The sequence below is a fragment of the Globicephala melas genome, chromosome 8 (assembly GCF_963455315.2).
Source record: "Globicephala melas chromosome 8, mGloMel1.2, whole genome shotgun sequence".
NCBI lineage: Eukaryota > Metazoa > Chordata > Mammalia > Artiodactyla > Delphinidae > Globicephala > Globicephala melas.
In genome coordinates, this window is record NC_083321.1 from 7895806 (window position 1) to 7917746 (window position 21941).

The 21941-nt window shown below is 61.5% G+C and overlaps 1 protein-coding gene across 3 annotated transcripts; it reads right to left on the minus strand.

Annotated features, from left to right (window-relative positions):
- Positions 1–484: 484 nt before the first annotated feature.
- On the minus strand, positions 485–17714 carry PLCB3 (phospholipase C beta 3). Of its 3 annotated transcripts, none has more exons than XM_030833761.2 (32): positions 17527–17714; positions 14740–14817; positions 14404–14472; positions 14174–14314; positions 13856–13935; positions 13693–13746; positions 13527–13602; positions 13319–13419; positions 12658–12824; positions 12438–12584; positions 11305–11545; positions 11024–11108; positions 10762–10948; positions 9755–9960; positions 8795–8891; positions 8630–8714; positions 8190–8314; positions 7724–7878; positions 7483–7644; positions 6723–6822; positions 6529–6633; positions 6206–6297; positions 4856–5009; positions 4735–4770; positions 4420–4612; positions 3860–4001; positions 3693–3769; positions 3491–3580; positions 3341–3398; positions 2980–3066; positions 2672–2891; positions 485–1595 (listed from the first exon to the last, which is right to left on the minus strand). In XM_030833761.2, the coding sequence occupies exons 1-31, from the start codon at positions 17623–17625 to the stop codon at positions 2688–2690; spliced, it is 3693 nt and encodes a 1230-aa protein (XP_030689621.2). In that variant the 5' UTR covers positions 17626–17714; the 3' UTR covers positions 485–1595; positions 2672–2687. The 3 variants fall into 3 exon arrangements, with proteins under 3 accessions (XP_030689621.2, XP_060159002.1, XP_030689620.2); XM_060303019.1 differs by having other exon boundaries at positions 2655–2891; XM_030833760.2 differs by lacking the exon at positions 485–1595 and having other exon boundaries at positions 2291–2891.
- Between the last annotated feature and the right edge of the window lie 4227 nt (positions 17715–21941).

Consider the following 21941-nt stretch of genomic DNA (forward strand, 5'->3'; position numbering starts at 1 on the left):
TAGCACTGACAGAGTTTCAAAAGATGCCCTCGTTTTATATATAAGGGAAATTGAGGCTGTTTCTGAGTGACATCATGGGACCGAGATCAGAGAGGGGTTGAGGCGGCGAGCAGAGCCACGGCTGCTCGGCCTCCGGGAAGCGGAGTGCGACCGGACCTCGGGGACCTCCAGGTCCTTATCTCTAATATGGTAATTGGGAACTGCAGGCCGGCTGGCCGCCGGAATTCCACGCACTGCAAACCGTGCCGCAGTCCCCCAGGGGAGGGTCATTTGTTCCTATTTGGGTCAGTCCTTTTGAGCAGCTACTGTGTGGCCGGCCTGGGGCCAGCGCTCCTCAGGGAACTGGCTGGACGCGTAGGGCGGGGGAGGGGGTGGAACGCTCGGGTCAGGGCTGTGAGTAGAGCGATGGCTAGGGAACCCGAGAAGCTTCACCAGGACCTGGGAGCAGAGCTCAGAGCTCAATTTCAGAAAGATTTATTGGCGCCCCCTACAGACAAGCCAGCACTTTGTACTAGGTACACAGAGATGAATTACGCCACAGCCCCTGCTGTCCCAAGCTTTCTGGCAAGGGGAAAGCCAGCCTCTCACAGTGGAGTTACTGTCAGCCAGTGCTATAACAGGGGCCTGGAAGCGGGTTGAGGGCGGCTCCCTCCGGCAGGGTAAAGTCAGGGACGGCTTCAGGGAGGAGGTGAGCTAGAGCTGAGACTTGAGATGGGGGAGGGGGCTGTCATTCCCAGTGGAGGAAAGAGTAAACCCTTGGAAGGATGGGGGAGCTGCAGAGACCAGGCTTCTCAAGGGTCGGAATGTCATGCCCAGGAGTTTGGAGTTTAGCCTGGTCTTTGAGGACCTGTGGACTGACGTGTAGTGTTTATGTGTGGAGTCAGGAAGATGGAAGTCAGCTGCTCAGGGGCCTGGACGGGGCAGCTTTGGGGCTAGGACAAGACCTGACCACAGAAGCAGGGAAGACCCGGGCAATGATACTGACCCTAAGGGAGCAGCGCCCAAAGCAGAGGTCCCCAGCCCTGGGAAGGCCCCGCTCTGGAAATCCTGTTTCTCTGGCCTCCCCACCCCATCTGTTTGCCTGAGGTTGCAGCAAAAACAAAGAAAGAAAACACTCAATTGGCAGGAGATAAGCTCAGATAAGAGGCTGCCTTCCTCTGGAGGAGGGAGGCAGCCCGGGAAGCGCCAGGAAGCTGGGAGAGGCCTTGAAGAAGTGCCAGCCTGACCCTGCTGCAGAGCCCAGCCGCACCCTCGCTGCGGGGTCTCTGCCACTCCACGCTGTCCCAGGCAGGAGGGGGAGGCATGGAGCAGCCTGACCCTGCTGCAGAGCCCAGCCGCACCCTCGCTGCGGGGTCTCTGCCACTCCACGCTGTCCCAGGCAGGAGGGGGAGGCATGGAGCAGCCTGACCCTGCTGCAGAACCCAGCCGCACCCTCGCTGCGGGGTCTCTGCCACTCCACGCTGTCCCAGGGCACGAGGGGGAGGCATGGAGCAGGTCCTCCAGGCTGGCCGAAGACAGTCTGCCATAGAGGGTCCAGGCCCACCCTGCCTCCAGGTCAGGACGTCTTGACTTAGTTGTGGCCTCAGTTTCCTCATCTGCAAAACAGGCATAACGTCTCCCTCACAGGGATGAGGGGGATGCTGCGTCTCCTAGCCCCTGTGTCTGTGACTGTCAGCCTCCCTTCTCCCAAGGTCACTTCCAGGCTCATCCACTGCCCACCTATTGCTGAGAGCCCAGGTCCCCTGATGTTGGGCAGGTTCTGAGCTGCCCAGCTCCACCCCTAACAGGTCCATCCCCCGATACAGTCAACTGCCTGTGTGGCCCAGAGCAGCCTCAGCGGAAGATGCTGGGTGCTTGGGTCATATCAGGCAACAGGAAGAGGGTGCAGGGGAGGCTTCCTGAAGCAGAGGCCTGAGCCTCTGTGAAGGGAGGACAAGAAGAGCCCGGGAGGGAGAACAGTAATGGGTGGGGGTGGGGTGGGGTGGGGTGGTGGGAGGAGAGGGGAGCAGGAGTGATAGCCCAGGGCAGAGGGCATAGAGGCAGGAAAGCCTGGGGGAGGCCAGAGGGCCTCTGATGTCAGGTCACTGGGAAGATCTGCAGGCAGTTCCTGGGCAAGGAGGTCTCAAGATTGAAACCCAGCAACCCTTTGTTGGGGGCCTGACCTCAATCCCACAATCCCATTTTATAGATGAGAAAACTGAGGCTCCAGAAGTAGCAGAGCCAGATCTAGGGCCCGAGTCCTCTCCAGCACTGCCCCACCCCAAACCACGCTGCACACAGGGTCCCTGAAATCCACTTTTATTCATGTAAAAAAATCCCCAAAGGATAGAGAAAGAACGTGACCCCGACTTCCCGGAGCTCAAAGTCTCCACCCACTGTTCCCTGGGGAAGTGAGGGAAATGAGTCCCACTCTAGGGTGTGGGTGTCCTGGGGGCGAGGCCCTTCTGGCCCACAGTGACCCACCCAGCACCTCCCCTAGGACTGAGGGCAGGAAGGAGGGACTGGGGATTAAAGGGGCCCCAGGAGGGTGAAGGAAGGGAGTTAGTGTGGGGTGCTCACCCCAGTTTAAAAAAATAAAATTTCTAAAGATAAAAAGTTAAAAAAAAAAAAAAGCATTTAGTGTCTTAGCCTCCTGCCCTCCTCCCAGTGCCCACCCTGGCCTGGTGGCCACCTCTTGCTCAGCCAGTTCAGAGCTTCGTAGTCTCCTCTTGGCTCTCCGAATCAGCGCCGGACAGGTGCCCACTGCTCCCAGGCGCGTGACCATTGCTGGCACAGGCCACCAGATGCCCGTCCCCCAGTCCCTCCGGTGTCTCGCCCAGCAGGCTCCGGCGGATCTCCTGGGGCAGCCTCTCCCGCTGCTCCTGACACTCCTGGGCCAGCTGGGCCAGCAGCTGCAGGAAGAAGAGTATCACAGGCAAAGCCAGGCCACCCGGCGCCCTGCCTACCTGCTGCCTGCCTGCCCCTCATCCAAGGCCTCACCTTGGGCTCCTCTTCTGTCAGCTGTTGGAGAATCTGCTGCTGCGCGGCCACAAGGTGTTCCTGCCGCTGCTTTTGGGCCTCCTCCAGCTGTGGGGGGGCAAGGGCTCAGCCAAGGGTCTCTAAGGAAGGGGCCCGGACCCCAGGGCTCTGCCTGGGCACAGAAGTCAGGCAGGCATAGGCTCCCGGAGTTGTGTGGCCACAGGGTCCTGAGATGACTCTTATAGCAAACCTTCCAGACCCAAAGGAAAAGGCTCTAGAAATCCCTCTAGGACAACGTAGCACCAGGCTGGCCCCCAGGATACAGGTTTACGATGACTGAAGGAACAGGGGTGGGCTAGGGTGGCACCTGAACTTCACTCACCCGACGGATGGAGTTGACCGACTCAGTGATGTGTCGACGGTTAATCTCTGTCAGTTCCCTGCACAGGAGCAAGGCAGGATGGGCTCAGTGCCCAGGCACCCGGCCCGGCCTGCCCAGCGCCCAAATGGCTCCCGGCCCTGATGCCCTTACGCCTCCTTCTTATGTTTCTCCCTGGTCTTTGCCTCTGAGATACTGTTGTGGCGCTTCCTGTCCAGGATCTTCTGCAGTTCCTTCTTCTCCCTGGAGGAGCCAGTGGGGGAAGAGGAAGCCTCAATGGCAGGACTGGGGTCTCTGCCCTCCTCCTGGCACCAGGGAGTATCCCCCGTCTGCCCATGAGATCCCCTGCCTTCACCTCTCGTTCATCTCCTTCAGTCTCTTGCACTGAGTGGTGTGAGCATCCATGACAATCTCCCTGAGCTTCTGCTGAGCCTATAGACACAGGTGGCCAAAAGGTGACACGGGCTGTGACAGGCCTGTCCAGGAGGCAGCCTCTCCCCCACTGCCACACGTCCCCCTCACCTGTCTCAGGTGCTCCAGCCTCCGCTCGGCCTCTGTGTCTGCCTGGGCCTCCCTCAGCTCCAGCAGACACTGCACCTGCTTCTTCTGGAACTCTTGATACCTCTTCACCTCTTCCTCCTCCTCCCTCTCGTCCTCCCCGCCTCTGTGGGGAGAACCCCTCTGGGTGATGCTCAGGTCGTCACATGGACTTGGGCTGGGAGGGCAGGGGGACAGGGCATACTCCAGCAGGCAATGGGAGATGGCAGCCCACGGGGGTGGGATCTGTTACGCCAATGAGGAGGCCTGTTAGCTCCACCCAAATGTTGGGAGACTGTTTGGGCAACAGTCTCTGGAAACACACTCTTACGGGGACTTCAAAAAAGGTATCGCTCCCTGGCGGAAAGAGGGTGGGACCCAGATTCCTCTGTCTTCCTCGCACCAAACCCTCCTCCCTGGGGTCAAGGGGCAGCGCTTGGCCGTCCCTCCACGCCCACCTAGTGCAAAAACCCATGTGCACACACATTCTCATATTCACATCCATGCACGCAGCACACTTGCACACAGGCAGGCTGGACACTCACAGGACACCCGGCCGGTGCCGGCACCTGCTCTCGGCCTGGGCCTGGGCCAGGTTGTCGAGCAACCGGCGTGTGAGGGCAACCGCCTTCCGCTGATGCTTCTTGTGCAGCTCTCGAAAGTCTCGCTCTTGCCGGCTCTGGAGCTTCAACAGGGCCTTGTGGCCTCGGAGCTCATCCAGCGGGGCCGGGGCCACCTCTGTGGGCAGCAGAGCAAAGATGGGCCGGGCCGGGCCGGGCCGGGCTGGGGCAGACCAACCCTGCAGGAGCACCTGCCCCCTCCAGGAGTAGCCCCGCCCTCAGAACAGGCCTGCCCCCTACCTGAGAGGACGCTGGCAATGAGGTCATCACGCTGACCTGGAGAGCAGAAGCAAGTCTGTCAGAAGCTGGAGGAGCCAGCAGCAGAGCTATGTCCCTGCGCCCACTCCAGGCTGGCCCTCACCTGGGCTGCTGAGGGAGGTGCTGGTGGAGGAGGTGATGGGGCCTGGGGCCCGGCGGGGGGAGGCGTCCAGTGGGCTGGGTGTGGGGTTTGGGGTCAGTTGGGACCCTGGCTGCTGAGACTGGGTCTCCTGGCTTGTCTCTAGGCCAGCCTGAGCCTGTGGGGGAGAAAGTAGAATGCTCTATGCTCTTTCCAGAAACGTTGCTCTCTCCAGACCCTTTTTTTTTTTTTTTTGGCCACGCCACTTGGCATGTGGGATCTTAGTTCCCCGACCAGGGACCAAACCCGGGCCCACAGCAGTGAAAGTGCGGAGTCCTAACCACTGGACCGCCAGGGAATTCCCCATCTCCAGACCTTTCTGTCCTTCACAACCTCCCTCAGCCTGCCTGGCCCTGGACTCCTCCTCTGTAATGTGGGGCTGCTGGGACAACTCCATGAGAACAAGAGGTAGAAAATGAGCATTTCCAACCCCTCTTTCCACGTGAGGCATGAAGAAGATAACGTGAGGTCGTGTCTCTGGGATGCCAGGCCTCACTGCATATGCTTAGGAGCTTCCAGATTGTTCCGGAAAGCCTTAGCCCAGCCCCGTTTCCTCCCCTCTCCAAGTCCCCCTCCACCCTTGCCCACAGCTGCTCATCTTCCTCGTTGCTTAGCTCCTGATTAAATCAATGAAGGAAGTGACCACAGAGTGGGCACCAGCCTCTCCCACTAACAGCTCTAGACAGCCGTCTCTCTTCCCTGCCTGCCGCAGGGCCCCGTGAGACCGGGTCTAGATCTGCGGCGAGCCTCTGCTCCTGACCCCTCCCCGCAGAAGCCACTGCCCGGCTCCCAGGATTTCCAGATGCCCTGGTGAAGCGGCTGTGGCTGAACCCTGCACCCTGGCCTCGAACCCGCTGGCAGCAGGAAGAGCTCTAGCCCAGGACTGTCCTGAAGGCCTTTCTCATGCAAAAGGGGTGGTTTCCACCTCCTTAAAATGTGGAGAGTAACGGAAGACTGCTGAGCCTATTGAACAAGGGAGCCCTGAAGCCCCACGCTGCCCTGCACCAGGGCGGAAAAGCCAGCGCTGGAGGCGGAGCCCAGGGTTGGAGGGACAGTGTGGGTGTGGGTAACTGCATGAAGTTAGCGTCTGCAGCAGGCAGGGAACAGCCCCACTTGGGGAGAAGAGCCAGACCACCAGCTGGGAGTGGCATGGGACAGTGCAGGTGGAGGAGAGCAGAGAAGGCTGCAGGGTGGGCCCAGAGGTCAGCCCTCACCTCCCTACCCCACCCACACGCCGACCCCCAGGGGCCCCCAGGGTCCGGGTGAGCCTGAGCCCTGCTGCCTGCCGCCTGCCCCCGGCCTGCCCCGGCTCACCTCACTCTCCCCAATGAGGGCAGCCAGCTGCTTGGCCCTCTGGTCCATCAGGCTGACGTGCTTGATGGGATTGATCAGGGCCTCTGCGTAGTCTGGGCGGGAGCAGAGGGCAAGGGTCTCAGAGATAGCACCCCCGGAGCCAGCCTCCAGACCAGCCTTCCCCGGCTCTGGTCTCACAGAGGGACGGAGGGAGCACAGAACCCACCCTCAGCTCTGTTTTCCACCCTCAGTTGGGGCCACCAGTCTCAGCCACTCCCAGGCCCTGGTGGTGTCCTTGTCCCCACCCTGCCTGGCCTGCCCCGCCCCAGCTCCCTCCAGCTCACCTTGGTGGTCATCGGGAATGTAGTCAGAGGCCTCAGTGTAGACAAGCAGGGCCGGCAGGCACAGCGGCTGGTTGGCCTCGTTCCGCAGGCAGATGTAGTGGTACCCTGGGAGGGCAGGAGGGCAAGGTGGCTGCGCCCCGATAGGTCCCCACACACCCTGCCCCCCACGCTGCCCAGGGCCCAGGTGGCCTCACCTGAGCGGATGGCAGAGACAGGCAGGATCCGGTGCCCCACGAACTTGCCACCCTCCTCAAAGGCCGCGATGCGCAGCAAAGCCAGCGTGGGCAGCACCACCTGAGGGCCCAGACTGGTCTGAGCTGCAGCTGACCACAGCCACCAAGGCCGACACCCAGAGTGGGCCCTTGGACAATCTGACCCAACCACTGACCATCAGTCACCATCGTCACTGAGCCAGTGGTGGACCCACACCTCTGTGACCTCGCCAAAGGGATGACCAGCTTCCACCAGAGCCCTGAGTCAAGAGAACAGGCAGATGGACCCCTCCAGGCATCGCTATGGTGGGACAGGCCTGGTCATTGCCAGCTTAGAAACTGGCATGCGTCTGGGCCTGAGGCCACACCCCACCCCAGCAGGCTGCAGAGGGCCCATCCATTTGGGGGGCAAGGAGAAGCTAGGGTGAGCTTGGAGCAAGTCCCTCCTGCCTGGGAGATGGGGTGGGCGCCAACGGGAGCTGTGGGACCTCCTGCTGTCTCAGCTTCCTGTCCTCTCCTCTCACCCCACACAGGGAAGGGAGTGTGAGCCTGATGCTGGGACATGTAGGACCCAGGGTGGGGCCTGGAAGTGACAGGCCCAGCCTTGAGGTGCTGGGGCACAACCACCTTCACATCCCCAACCGCCACCAACGCTCCTGGTTCCCGTCCCCCCACTAAAGACAGCCTGGCAGGTCTGGGCTGCAGCTCCCTGTGCCGGGGAGGGCGCAGGCGCGGGGCTCACTTTGGGGAAGTCGAAGGGCTCCTCATCCCACACGGGGTTGAACGAGTTCCCCTGAGAGGTCCGAGTGCGGTACTTGCGCCGCGTGTCGACAGGGAGGCCGAACATATCCACCTCCACGTAGATGCCCACCTTCCTGTCGGACAGGAACTGCCCCGAGATCACCTGGGGGGCCAGGAGGGTGAGGTGGCTGCTGAGAGTCCCGTCCCCAGGACACCCTGGCCTGAACCCTCCCTGGCCCCACCTTGACCCGCACGGCATTGGCCACGATGCCATCCACGATGACCTCGGTGAAGGGGTCAAAGGACTTGTCCGGCCGCCGCATGAACTCGGGCTTGAGTAGGTAGCCACTGCGCCCGTTGTACTCGAACACGCCCGCGTTGAGCTGCATGGCCACGTCTGGGGGCAACAGGGGGAGGGCAAGGGTCAGCAGGTCAGATGGGGTCAGGAGTCAGGAAGAACAGTGCCGTGCAGAGGGGGGACCAGGAGTCGTTCAGGTCGGATCAAATGGCATCAAGGATCAGGAAAGAGTGGACAAGGTCTAGGGTCAGCCAAGGTCAGGAGTTAGGGTCAGCCAAGGTCTCGGCTGGGTTTGCGGATCTGGGATTAGACAGTCAGAGGCCCCTTCAGTCAAGAGGAACAGGGTCATGGGGCAGAGGTCAGTGAGGCGGGGGGCCAGAGGTCAAAGGTCAAGGCAGGCCAGCACTCACCCAGGGTCTGGAAGTTGAGCGCGACGAGCTGGCAGCCCACATTCCAGAAGAGCTGGGGCATGTAGTTGGACGAGTCCACGCGTGTGCCCTTGGGGTAGATGCGGCTGAGCTGCTGCTTGTTGTATCTGAGGTTGGCAGTCAAGGGCCACGCCGGGTACTGGCCCCGACGGGTGGCGGCGCCGCCTTCTGCCTCGAGCCCAGTGCTCCAGGCCCATCCTCAGCTCCTGTGAACCCACCTCCCCGCCTTTGCTCAAGCTGCCCCTTCAGTCCCCCGCTTCTCCGCCTAGGCCCTGCACAGTCTCCCAGGCCTGCTCAAAACCCAGACCGGGGTGCTAGAGCATCAGGATCCTGCGCAGGTGCTGCGAGTGGGGTCAGAACATCTGAGCCAGCCTCCGAGTGAGGAGTCCCACCCCGCCAGCCCTAGCAACGCGGAAGGATACTCCACAAACTCCATGGGGCTCTTGGTCAGTTGCTCCATGGCCTTGGTCTCCACAAAGGATGACATCTCAAAGCACTTGTTCCTCTCTGGGGGGTGGGGAGTGGGAGGGGGTCAGGCCTGGCAGGGCCAGACCCCCTCCCACTCCTCCACCTCTCACCCCACTCACTTCGAGCAGCCTCAAAGGACTTGAACTTGACGGGCTCGATGTAGTTGACAAGCGTCGACATTTCCTCAGTGGCATTGACCTCACTGCTGGCAGTGCCCTGTGGCCCCCAAATGCAGGGTCAGCGGTCCCATAGCCCCCAGCCATCAGTTGGAAGTTCCCTCACCTGCCCCCCACCACAAAGGAGGCACTGACCCTCCTCCCAGCCCTGCAATCACACTGCCCAGTTCTCCCAGCAAAGACCCCAGCCTGGCCACGCCTGTCAGTCCTGGTCCCATCTGTCCCGCAGCCTTCTCTCTGGGCCTCTCTGATGTGCCCTGGACCCCACCTTCCTGGTTTGCCTTCTATCTCCCTGATCCTTGGAAGCTGGAACTCCTCACCCAACCCTAGGGGTTCAATTATTCACACGCAGATGAGCCCCAAATTTCCATCCCCAGTCTCATTTCCAACCACCACCTGCCATCTCCTACTGGTGGCTCACAAGAGCCTCAGACTCAACCCCTGCTACCTGAGCTCGACCATGGCTGCCCACACCCTTCCCCACTCTGGGCCCCTCTCAAACCCAATCTCATGATTGACCTTTTCTGTCACCTTCTCTCCTCAAAACTCAGCGCTCCCTCGTCTTGCACTGCCCCCTCCCCCTGCACTCTCTGGCCCTGCCACAGGGCCTTTGCACGGTGCTCCCTCTTCCTCAGATCTGCTCACCCAACACCCCTGCTGAGGTCCGACTCCCCCTCCCGGCCCACGTCCTGAACACAGTTTCACACTCGCTTCCGTGCCTGTTTATCTGAGATCCCTCCCTCACTCCACACACACCCCCCTCTGAACTCTGGGAGGGCAGGGGTAACATCTGATCGCGAGCGGACCCAGCACCTGGTGCTGTGCCCGGCACAGTCAGGGCTCAGCAAACACTTGGGAAGTGAAGATGTGCCGCCACCCCCTCTTCCTGCCTGTAGGCCTGACCTCATCGGTGGTCGGCTTTTTGGGGTCCGTCTGTTCCTCCTCTTCCTCATCCTCTTCCTCATCCTCACGGTAGGCAGATCCAAGGGCATCGGGGCCCCGCTGCAAACTCTCCTCACCCAGAGACTTCTGAGGCTCCAGGCTGGGCTTCTCAAGGCCCGCCTCCTCCCCATTGCTCAGGCCTGGGCAGCTGTCAGAGCTGGGGGACCCTGCAGAGGACAAGGCCACAGGGGGTCGGGGGTCAGGGCACACACAGACACACAGGAGCCAGGAGGAGTTGTGCCCAGCGTGTAGAGGCGGCTCACGGAGTCAAGGGGCACTCTCAGGGCAGTGTGGCTGGGGGACGGGGGGAGCTCAGCAGCTGGATGGGATCAAACCGAACGGTGGTATAGACAAATCAAAGGTCAAAGATCAGGATGCAGAGTTATATCCAGTAGGGAGATAGGTAGCGTGGGTCAGAAGGGTGAGAATTGGGGTACAACAGCCTTGACGGTGGGGGTAGAGGATGACAAGGTGGGGCTCCAAGTCAGGGCTCAGTGAGGGCCACACCCAGTGAGGGCGCTTAGTGAGGTGAGCACTCGGGTCGGATGTAAGCGGGACCTCAGTAAAGTGAGAGGTCCAGGGTGAGCTGAAATGAGAACCAGCTGGGTGGGTAGACTCAGTAGGGGTCTCAGGAGAGAGGTGCTTTAGGTCAGAGGTGATTGAGATCAGAGGTCAGAATTCAGAGTCATAACCTGGTTGAGGGGGAGGGCTCTGTGAGGTGCGAGGTGGAGGTTGAGATCGAGGGGTCAGGAGGTGGATGGAGCCAAATCCAACTGGGGTGAAGTTCAGTGAGGTGAGCACCTGGGGTCAGGGGTCAGAGGTCCCATACTCAGCTGAGAGGTGGTGAGCGGCTTGATGAGGAGGGAGGTCAGGTTGGGAGCAGAAAGAGCATCCCCGGGGAGGGCTGAGCTCAGTGAAGTGGGAGGTTAGGGTCAGGACTGGGGTCGAAGGTCAGGCCGGGGCCGTACCGAGCTGGGGCGAGGAGGGCTCGGTGGCAGCGGAGCTCTCACTCAGGGCCGAGTTGCTCTGCTCTAGCGGCCGCTTGCGCACGGAGCTGTCGGGAACGCCAGTGCTGGGCCGGTGTCGCTTCTTGTTCTTCACCAGGATGCGGCCCATCAGGTCCTCGGGGCTGGGCAGGGGGACGCCCGGGGCCAGCTGGTGGGCACGGACAGGTCAGGGTTTGCTGGGCGCCCTCACCCCCATGCCCCGCCCTGGCTCTGAGCCCCATACCGGGTACTTGTCCAGGGGGTCGATGAGCAGCGCGTCCCCAAAGATGGAGCGGCAGTACTCAGCCATCTTGGCCTGCTGCTTTGCCCTGTGGGGCCACGGTCAGAGGTCAGAGGTTCTTGGGGTGAAGCTGAGGTCCCCAGGGTAGGTCAGAGGCCGGCAGGGTCAGTGAAAGATCCCAGGGTCAGAGGTCACAGGAGCAGTGCCATGGTGAGGTGGTTGTCTCTGGGTCATCAGGGGTCCCCAGGCCAGGATCGGGGTCCCAGGGTCAGGGGCCCACTCACGAGTCCACATGGTTCTCAAAGGAGAGGATGACAGGGTAGGGCGAGGTCTTGAAGGCGGTCTCCGCAATGGCCTCCAGCACATCTCGCAGCGGCACCTCCGTGGTCATGGTGAAGCCGTGGGTGATGAAGGGCTCCTCCTCAGGCGGCCGCCCTTTCCACACGTCCAGCTCCACGCAGCGGCAGCCCCACAGCAGTGCCTGCCGGTACATCTCCACCGACGAGGTTCCCGCCAGCTGCCCCGCTGGGGGCGAGGCTCCGTCACCACGGCCACCCCGCCAGCCTCACCCTCTTCCCCAGGCCTGCGCTGAACCGGGCCATGCTGGGGACGCAGATCCCCGGGGGTGGCCTGGCCCTGGCACGCTCTGTCTGGCCAGCTTCTGACCACTCCTTAATTCACTGCGGAACCAGCACCATCTCCCCGCAAAGTCCCAAAGCCGGGTAGAGTCGGCATCCACCAGCACTGGCTGACAGGCTGGTTCCTCCTCCAGGTCTCACCCTCTCTCAGATAAACACCCGCCACCCCCCATCCCACCAGCCTGAACCGAGGAGTCAGCCCCAACACCCCCATGGCCCCTTGCTTCCCTTTCCTCCCTCCACCGCTGCTGCCCTGGAACAGCCTCCATCACCTCCTCCTGGGGACAGCAGGCCCCTCCCCGCCTCCCATCCAATCTCTGCGAAGCACCTGGCATCATCCTTCTAAAAACATACCAGGTCACATCACCTCCCCCTGCTAAACACCTTGCAAGAAGCCTTCCCACGCACTTAGGATCAGTCCAAATTCTTCCCATTCCTTCTGTGCCCCCTGGGTCCCTCTCATCTCTACCTGCCCCAGTCCCTGCCCCACCCCGCCCCACCCCACCTCTCAGCCGCCTTTCTGCTTAAGAGCACCAAAGGGCCTCCTGCCCCCGGGCCTACGCACAGGCTGTTCCTTCGCGGGGCAGATGCAGGCCTCAGCCCTTCCCCCGGGGAAGCCTCCTGGACCACCCCGAGAAACCCTTCCACAGAAGCCCACTCCCCAGGGCAGGCAGTCTGTTCCAGGCGTGTATCCCTAGCAGGGGCCACCCCAAAAGGAGGGAAGCAGTCTAAGGGCCAGAGGGCAGAGGGCAGAGGTCATGCTAGATGGGCTTGCTCACCAGTGAGATAGGTGTTGTGTGAGGAGTTGATGAAGTAGGCACTGAGCGGCTGGGTCATGTCTGCGCTCAGATCCAGAGCCTCTAGGGGCAGGATGCCGTTCTCCTCACCTCCCAGGTAGCGGCTGAAGCCCTCCATGGACATCTGGTCTGGGGGCGGGGTGGGGTCAGCAGGGGCAGCTGGGGCCCTCCCGCCTTGCCCCCAGCTCCCACGCCGGCTCACCTCTCTCCAGGAATTGCTGGTTGGGCTCATACTTCTCGATAAGCAGCCGGGCCTGGGAGGGCCGCAGAGGCGGGTACAGCACTTCATTGAGCCTCGGGTCCCGTTGCTTCTGGTTGATGAAGTCCATGAGCTGCTCCAGTGTCAGGTATGGTTTGCCCTTGGCGCCTCTGGAGGGGGCGGGAAGTGGAGTCAGGCGGGAGCCTCACCAGCCCCTGCTCCAAACCCTCACCCTGCGAGGAGTCAGAAGGCCGGGTCTGGCTCCAGAACCCTCTGACTGGGACTTGGGCAAGTCGCTGGCCCCTCTGGGCCTCAGTTTCTCCATCCGCCCTCCTAACCATTTGGTGCTGCCATTGGTATCAGCAAGGGCTTTGGAAGCCACCAAGTGCTTGGCCCGCCACACCATGCTTCCAGATCCTGGACCCGATCTCAGCTCCAGCCCTCACCGACCACACGTCTGAGCCACTGGGTCCTCAGCCCCAGTGGCCAAGGGTCAGCACAGAACTGTCCATGACAGAGCCCCAGGCAAGGCAGCTCTGAGCACAGGTCTCCAGCACGCAGAGACCCCGACAGCTCCGATTCCCCTCCCTTGAACTGGAGGGAACGCCAGCAGAGGCCAGACATGGCGTATGGGGGGCTGCGAGGCAGGCCCAGCCCTGCTCACATCTCCAGCAGGATCTTGTCAATGTCCGGCCGCAGACAAAGCTTGTTCAAGAACCGCTCGAAGATTTCCAAGGAAAACTCGTCAGGCCGGATGGACTCGCTCTAGGGGCCAGGAGTGAAGGGTGAGAACCCAGGGACAGCCAGCCCTCAAAGAGCTGGCGCCCACTGTGACACCCCCCAACCCCGGCGCCTGTCCCCAGCCCCCTCACCCGGTTGAAATTGAGGCCACAGGATTCCAGCGCAGTTTCTACCCGCTTCTTGTCTGCTGAGAACATCTTCAGGATGCTGAGCAGATGGGAGGGGTTAGGGTCAGTGGGGGCAAAGGTCACCAAGGTCAGAGAAGCAGAGGAGGTGCTAAGGGAAAGGGGCGCTCACTTCTTGACCGGGATCCGTCCATCCTGGTTCACCTGCAGTTTCAGCTTCGTGTACCTGGGGACACAGGTAGAAGGGTCACGCCCTGGGAACAGCTACCTGAACCCCCCCCTGTCCCCGATGCACCCCCCCAACCCGGCCGCCCCGGGGCAGGCCCAGGGCTCACGCTTTGCGCAAGAAGGTGTTCCGGGAGGCGTTCTGAGCCAGGATGTTCATAGCCAGCTTGAACAGCTCCTCGGACCAGACCTGAGGGGTCAGGATCCGGGGGGAGGGCGTGAGGGGGGCACAGAGGGGCTGGCCCAGCCACAGCCCATGCCCAGAACTAGGTCTGGTACGCACTAAGTGCTTAAATACCACTTTGTAAGAGGATGATTAGAAACGGGGCAGAGGACAGCCTAGTACAGAACAGGTGCCTACTAAGTGATGGCTGACTCAGCAAGTGAGGCTGCAGCTCCCCCAGGCCGAGCCATCAATCCCAGCCCACCTTGGCTGTGTCATCCTGCACGGCCATGAAGTTCAAAAACGATGTATTCACCGGGTCTGGCCCAGCCACCACTGTTATCAACTTCTCCTCCAACCGGGCATCAGGGCCCCCAAAGCCCAACACCTCCCGAATCTTGGGGTCCTGAGTAGGTGAGAGCCAAGGGTGAAGAGGGTTGTCCCCATCCCCCACGGCCTCACTCCCATCCTGAGTCCTGGGCCCCCATCACTCACCTTGGGTAGGCGGGCATAACGGCCTGTCCTCGTGTCCCTGATGGAACTGATGTCCAGTGTGTCCACCTCCTGGGGAAACCAGATGCCAGGGGACGTCTGAGAGGCTACAGGGTGACAGCTGGGAGCCCCCAAGCTCCCCACGCAGGCCAGGGAGTGTCCACCCCCTGCTGGAGCCCCAGCCTCAGCCCCCGCCCTTAGCACTTCCTGTCCAGGGAACCGTGGGAGAGGTCAGGCAGCAGCAGGGCCCCACCCCCATGGGCGGGGGCTGGGGGTGGTTTCGGGGGTCTGGGGTGGGAGCCCTAGACCTCAGCAAGCGGCATCAGCACCCGCCCTCACCATGTTGGGCCCCGTCCAGTACAGGAAGAAGCCACTGGGGTCCACGCGCAGAGTTACCAGGTTCCGACTGGAGGCCTCCTGGGGACGAGACGGACGGCAGGGGTCAGGGGGTAAGGGCTGCCGCCCAGGTTTGGTCCCTGGACACCCTGGGGCCATCCCCCCACCCCCACCCCACCCAGTCTTTCTCTCAGTAGCGAAGACGAAGCCTCAAGCCAGCCCACAGGTCCTTTGTGGCTCCCTGCAGTCCTCAGGACAAAGCTGAGGTCCTAGTCCCCTCCCAGCCCCACTGCTCTCTTGCCCTAAGACTCTGTCACATGGACCACTAACTACCCATTCCCCACCTCCAGTCTTTGCATCACTGTTCCTTTGCGAGGATATTCTCCCTTCCTTCTCTATCCCTGAAACCTGGCCTGCCTCCTTGGGGAGGCCTCCCCAGACCCCAAGCCTGGGCTCAGTTTCCTCATAAGGTCTGAGAGCTCCCTGATGGCTGAAACCCTCACAGCCCCCTTGGGAATATTTATGGAATGAAAGAAGAGGGTTTGGAAGCCTGACCCCCATGGTCCTTCTGTGTCCCTCGGGTCCCCATGACGACCAGCCACCCCTTACATCTGCTTCAAAGTCCATTACCCCCCCAACCCTGCGCCCCACTGGAGCCTCACAGCTTCGAGGCTCACCCCACCTTACAGAGCACAGACTAAGTCCCCTCGGAAAGGGACTCACCCTGCCCTCAGGACTAGACAGTGAATTCTGTTCTCACTCAAACAGCCCTGGCTGGCAGGAGGGTAGAAAAGGGTGCACTGGCCCCATTTTCTGAGGAGGGCCACCCTGTGTGACTCAGGACCAGCAGCAGTGGGGGAGGGGGTGGTGTCATCAGAGGCTTAGACTCGGCCAGGGCCCAAGTGACCAAGTGGCTCCAGGTAGAACTCTCCTGGCCCAGGCCAAGAGAAGACGCTGCCTCACCTTGGTGCCACCCCAAACTGCTGCTCACTGGTGGACGATCCTATGGTCGTAACAACAGCTCACCCTCACGCTGCCCCTACTGCTTGCCAGGTCCGGGTCTAAGCACTCAATATCTAGGAGCTCACTTAGTCCTCCTAACAACCTATGAGGTTTGCACTCTTGTTCTTCCCAGCTTACAGGTGAGAAGACTGAGGCACAGAGAGACTACCTAGCTTGCCTAACGTCAAGAAGAGGAGCCAAGATTTGCATGCAGGCAGTATGGCTCCAGAGTCCCGAGGTTTGGGAAGCAGGGAACTAGGACCCCTGCCAGACTCCCAGCTCCTGACCTCAGCCACAACCCCACTGTGGGGCCTGGGATTAGCCTCCCTTCTCCAGACTCAGTTTTCATCTTCTGGAGAATGGGGACCGCACTAGCCCCGCCCATCTCAGCCTTTACTTACAAAGGACAGGAGGTTGATCTGGGGGCAGAGGGGCTAGGAGGCTTGGGAACTGTTGGGATGCTCGGGCCTCCCCACCTCACTGTGCTGACACCCATCCTTAGCCCCTCTCTGGGATTACCAACCCTGCCCTGGGCTCAGGGCCCCCCAGGAGTGTGATGAGGGGGGAGTTCTGTGGGTACTGCCTCCAGGGTCTCCCTCTCCCCCTCCTCAGGGGTCTGGTCTTCAAAGGCAGCCCAGGCCCCAGGTTCTCAGGCCCCAAGTCCCTGTCAGCAACCCCTACCCCACCCCCAGGGCCCTCTCCCTGTTCCCACTTCCTTATTTGGGTTTATCACACTGGAAGGAAAAGGAGAAACTTTTCCCTTCAAGCCGGCCTGGGGGGAGGGGTCTCCCCTAGCCCCAGGGGCGCCGGGGCACCCCTCTACGGCACACCTGTTACCTCAGGCCACGCCCCAAGCCCCTCCCCCCAGCTCCCACGCCTACCCGCCCCACCCAGCCGGAAAGGAGCCGAGTCTTCCAGGCCTCCGGCCTGTCTGGGAAGGAGCAGCAAGGCAGCTCAGGCAGGCGGGGGGAAGCCCTGGGGAAGGAGGGGCCCAGGGGGCAGAGGAGGGGGCGGTGTGTAAACGAGGGTGAGGTGCAGGACAGCTCGCAGAGCCGCAGGTGGGAGCGGGGCCTCTGGGAAGCTCCAGGGGCAGGTCAGGTAAAGGGTGGTGGGGAGGGGGAGTCAGGATCTATTGGGGTTCAAAGTCCCGATGCTAAGGAGTGGAGAGCAAAGTTCCCCCGGGGTGGAGGAACTTGGGGGGGGCACAGTCTCCACTAGGGGGGGTGACTTGGTGCTCCCACCTGAGCAGCGAGCTGGGCTGGGATCCAGAAGCAGGGCAAAGGGGTGCCAGCCAGAATAGGGTGAAAAAGTGATGAATGGAGAAGAATGTTCAGACTAGGGCACTGGGAAGGGTAGGGTCCCAGAGGCACCCACTCAGAATGGGGGTACACTGAACCAGACTGGGGGCTATGGTTCTTCAGCCGGACTGTCCAGTGCCGGGCAGGGGTCTGGGGACCAGGCCAGGGTTGGGGGAACCAGAATTAGACCGGCCGGGAGAGGTGAGAAGGGCCAGAGAAAATAGGGGGGCTGGAATTTATTGGGGTTCGAAATCTCTGGGCCAAGGAATGAATGCCATATTTTCCGTAGATGAGGGAGTGGGGGGTGGGGGACAGAGTCTTCATTACGAGGACGACTGGGGACTCAAGTTTCCGGAGCGCAGCCAGGCTGGGATTGTGGGGGGGGGGGCGCGGTGGCCAGGCTAGTCTGGGCTGGGGGTCCCCGGCGGCTGGCGGAGCTGGGGTGAGGGAGTCCCCGGATCTGGGCGGAGCAGGGGGCCCCTGCACTTACCTCGTCCCATTTGATGAACTTACTCCCGCGCCGCAGGGTCTCCACGACGGTGGGCGGCTCCAGCTGCAGCGCGTGGACGCCGGGCCTGGCGCCCGCCATAGCTGGGCCGGGGGCGGGTCGGAGACCCACGGAGCCCCGACGGGGACCCGACGGCGCCGCTGCTCCCTCCGCGCGCTCCCGCGCGGCCCGCTCCGGCCCGGCGGCGTCACCGCCCGCCCGCCCGCCAGTCTGTCCGGGACAGACCAGAGAATCGGCGGGGCCCGGCCGGGGCGGGGCGGGGGCGGGGCCGCAGCGGCACCGCCCCCTCCCCCGGCGTCGGGCCCGCCCGCCCCGCGTCGGCTCCCCCTGGCGGCCGGGGTGGCGACTGCAACCAGAGGAGGGATGGGGCAGAGGCACGCCCGGACTGGGGCACTTCGCTGGGGGTGGCTCAGCTGAACCCGCTCGGGGTTGGAGGAAGGCGCTTTGGGGCGGGGAGGCTGTTGGGGTGCAGCTGGAGGGACTGCGTGCAGAGGGCGCTGCCGAAGACCGGCCGGGGTCGGCCCGCTAAGGTTTCTGAGGGGCAGGGGCGGGGGGTACTACCGGAGAGCAGGACTTGTGCCTGGGGGCGCAGAGACCTGCCACCCACCCCACTCCTGCAGCACTTAGCTGAGCGCTGGAAAAGACACTCCCACCCCCCTCTGTGCCCTCACTTCGCCTCACCCCCTTCTGCAGCAGCTCGGTACCCGCCCTCCCCTCCCTGGGAGCAATTAGCAAGCTAATGGGCCTTCCGCCGGCGGGCGCCCCTCCCCCGTCCCTAGCCCGGGGAGGCCCGGCGCCTGTCGCCTCCTCTGAGGACCCAAGCACCCTGGCTTTCCAGAGCGAGCCCTGGAACAGCGCCCTTCTTGTTCCGCAGACAACCCCCCACAGCTCAACCTGGAGCCTGTCCCTGCGGGGCTCTCGACTGCAAACTGAGAAGGGGACAGCTGGTCGTTTGCCCAGAGGGGTCAGAAGCCTCCTGGGTGTCCACGAACAAGGAGGGTCGAGGAGAGGCTCTGCCACTCCTGGCCCACAGCAGGTGTCCTGAAATCTGCTGCATGCCAGGGACGGGAGCGGGGAAGGCGCATGGGCACTGAGATGGGTGGGGGCTGCAGCCCCTCCCGCAGGGCTTGGCTGGGGGGGCTCCTGCCTGGGGGCCCCTGTGGGAGCCCCTCCAATACAGAGACAGTAGCAGCAGCAGGTTTAAAGTAGAACTCATCCAGAGGGGCCAGCCAAGTCACCTAGAAACCCAGAAAGAGATGGAGCTGCTTCTGGGGGAGGAGGGGTCAGTCAAGGAGGAGCCAGCCCTACAGGCCTCTGCCCCAGGCTCTCAGACCCCCAAGGGGAGCCCTGCCTGGCACTGGCCATCCTCAAAATCCCCACCATGTTGGGTACCAACTCTAACCTAACAGATCTCCTAGCCTTTGGCTGAGGCCCTATGGGGTGTGATTATTATCTCTACTTGAGGCGCAGAGGAGGGGAAAGGACTTGCCCAAGGTCACACAGCTTCGTAAGAAGATTGCAGCCCTCTGTCTTGAAGGCCAGTTTATGTCCTGCCTTTACTCCGTGCCCTTGAAGAGACAAAGAAAGGGGGACAGGACTTGTGATCCTTGTCCTCTCTCACCAGAGCAACAGGGCCATAGCCCTCAGAGACTCAGGGACTACGAGGTCTCACTGGGCAGTGCCATGCCAGGTAGAGATTGGCCTCTGCTCCCGCTGACTTGGGTCCAAGTCTACCGGCAGAACCTCGTCTCTCTGTGCCTCAGTCACCTTATCCAGAAGGTGGAGGTTGTCAGAGGATGAAATAGGCAAATGGGTATGAGATGACCCCTAGGTGTAGACAGCTGAATCTCTAAGGAGTGAGAGCAGGCTGTGGGGACAAGGGGAAGGAAGGAGGAAAGGGCATGGATCAGCTCTGGGCCAGGGGGCTAGCAGGGCCTAGAGCCAGGGCCTGAGCTTAGGGGTAGAAGCTCTAGGCAGCAGCTCCTTGGAAAACAGGATGGGAGCCTGTTTCCTGGGCCTGAGCCCCTCCCCCTCTCCCTCCACCCCTCTGTCTCCCGAGGCCAGGGCAACCCCCATTAGAGGGCTTCTTCCTCCTCGGACACTTTCTTGCAGCCTTGGTAATGGTAATAGAGTTTCTCGGCAGGCAAGCACTAAACGGTGGAAGGAAGGCAGCCTTTCCGGCCTCTACCCTTGATTAAGGGAGCGGTCTCAGCCTAGGCCCTCCCTAGGGCCTCTGCTTTGAGGAGGTGCTGAAAGCAGCCTTAGCTGCCCTCTGGTGGAGGGGGGCCAGGATCCCAAGAGGGGTGGGGCTGGGGAGGCCACAGCCTGAGGCTGGAAGGATGAAGAGCAGCAGCGATGACAGGTTCAGACAGGAGAGCAAGGGCTGGGATATGGTCTTGGAGCACTGACCTCAGCCCCAAACCACCAGAAGTCAGCAGAATCCACCCCTCTGAAGAGGCTCAGGGCAGGTAAATGACTTGCCCAGGGCCTCGAAGCCTAGGGCAGAGGCAGAATTTGAACCCAGTTCTTCCACTCCAAGGTTCTGTGCTGGGCACCCCAGCCTCCAAGACAGCTGCAGGCCATCATGTCCATCTGCACTAACTGTTCACAGGGTAGGCGGCCATGGGAAGGGACTGGATGGACAGGGGGGTCAGCCCCAGGAATCTGGGAGTGCCCTGGGGGTGGCACAGGAGGTGGAGAGAGGGAGAGTCAGGAAAAGCATCCCTGGCTCTTCCCTGTTCAGCCTAGAGAATCCTCAGGGGACCCCTGAAATTTGGACATGACCGGAGGCCTTCACACCAGCCTTGAGGGGAGGAAGATCATTGCTCAGGGTCATAGCATCTGGGGGGTGCAGAGCTGGGGCTGGTACCCAGGTCTTCACCGCCAGTAGGTTTCACTCCCACAAAAAGCTATGGTATATCCTCTCTTGTAACTGTGAGCTCCCCAAGGCCTGAATCAATGCTCCAGTTCAGAAAGAACAGACCCGCCCCAGTGGGGTGAGGTGGGGTGTGGTGGGGAATTTGGATGTGGGTAAGTTGCTTCTCCCATCAGGCCAAGCTCAGAGCCAGAGGCCAGGCTGGGGATGGGGCTCTCTTTGAAAGAGTGGGTCTTGCCTAATCCGCAAGAGCAGGGTCAGCCCTTCCCTGGCCCCCCAGGCTGGCCAAAGGGAGGCTAAGGCCAGAAGGGGGACTGGAGAGGGAGGAGGTATCAGCCCGTCACCAAGCCACATTAACCTGCCCCCTACCCAGGCCTCCCACCTGGCCTGAATCCCACCACCACCATCACCACACACACCATTCTCAGCCAGCGCCTTCTCATTGTCTATTCTCCGCAGCTACAAGGTAAGCCTACAGTCCTAGGTTTGAGTTTGTCTGCAGCACCAGCTGTGTGACCCTGGGCCAGTGTCAACCTCTCTCTGAACTCCATCTACTGCAGAGGACTTCTCTGGCATCCAGAGAGAGGGTGTCTGTGAGGGGCTGGGACTTAACTGCCTCTCAGACCCTGAGACTGTGCTTGGGACTGCAGAGGGTGAGCCTGCTGTCTGTGGAAGCATCCCAAACAGAGCTGCACAGCCTTGTGCGGTGGTATGAGTAGTGATTTTGTGTCAGGGGACCTGGGTACACAAGCTGAGCTCCATCTCTGTCTGGCTGTGTGACTTAACCCCTGTGGTTCAGTCCTTGAATCTTCCATGCACTTTCCTATTTAATCTTTGCCACAGCCTTCAGAGGAAATGGATGCACAGAAGAAGCCATTAATTCTTTCATTCGGTCATTTGTTCAACCAATAGTTATCGAACACCTACTATGAGTCTGACCTAGGTGCTGAGAGTTCAACAAGAGTCAGGTAATTTGCGCGACCCATGTGGGTTTGAAGCCCAGCAGGCCCACTCAGCCATGGGCATCAGCAGTAAACAAGGGCCAGACAGGTCTCTGCCTCATGGAGCTCATAGTTGAGAAATGGGAGACAGACAATGAACAAGTGAATGAGAGACACTATTTAAAAATATGGAAAATCAAAGCAGGTGCGGGAATGAGACGCACGGTCTGCTTAAGAGAGGTGGGCCAGATTAGGCGCCTGTGAGCTCTGAAGGACAGAGGCGGCCGCAGGGCGAGGATCTACCGGAGAGCGAGTGAGGCGCCCTCACGCTGGAACCGACTATGTGGAACCGACCGTAGGAACTCTCGTTAGGGTCAGCTGTTATTATTATCTTTATTACCGTGAGTACCGGCTCCCCCACTTCCCAGCTCTTTACGCCTCAGTTTGTACACACAGAGGTTGCGGGGTGCAGAGAACCGCGCCCTGTGGAGACCAGCCCTACGAGGGCGCTCCAAACAAGTTCTGCGCTTCCCGGACCCGGTTCCGCTCCAGGGGAGGGGCGGCCATGGGGGCGGGACCCT

Excerpts from the sequence above, each read along its gene's own strand:
- PLCB3 (XM_030833761.2), bottom strand. The coding sequence starts at position 17,625 with ATGGCGGGCGCCAGGCCCGGCGTCCACGCGCTGCAGCTGGAGCCGCCC. Across the intron at positions 13,747-13,855 it reads AACACCTTCTTGCGCAAAGC|GTACACGAAGCTGAAACTGC; the intron begins GTGAGCCCTGGG and ends CTGTGTCCCCAG. Across the intron at positions 3,067-3,340 it reads CGGTCAACTCCATCCGTCGG|CTGGAGGAGGCCCAAAAGCA; the intron begins GTGAGTGAAGTT and ends GCCCCCCCACAG.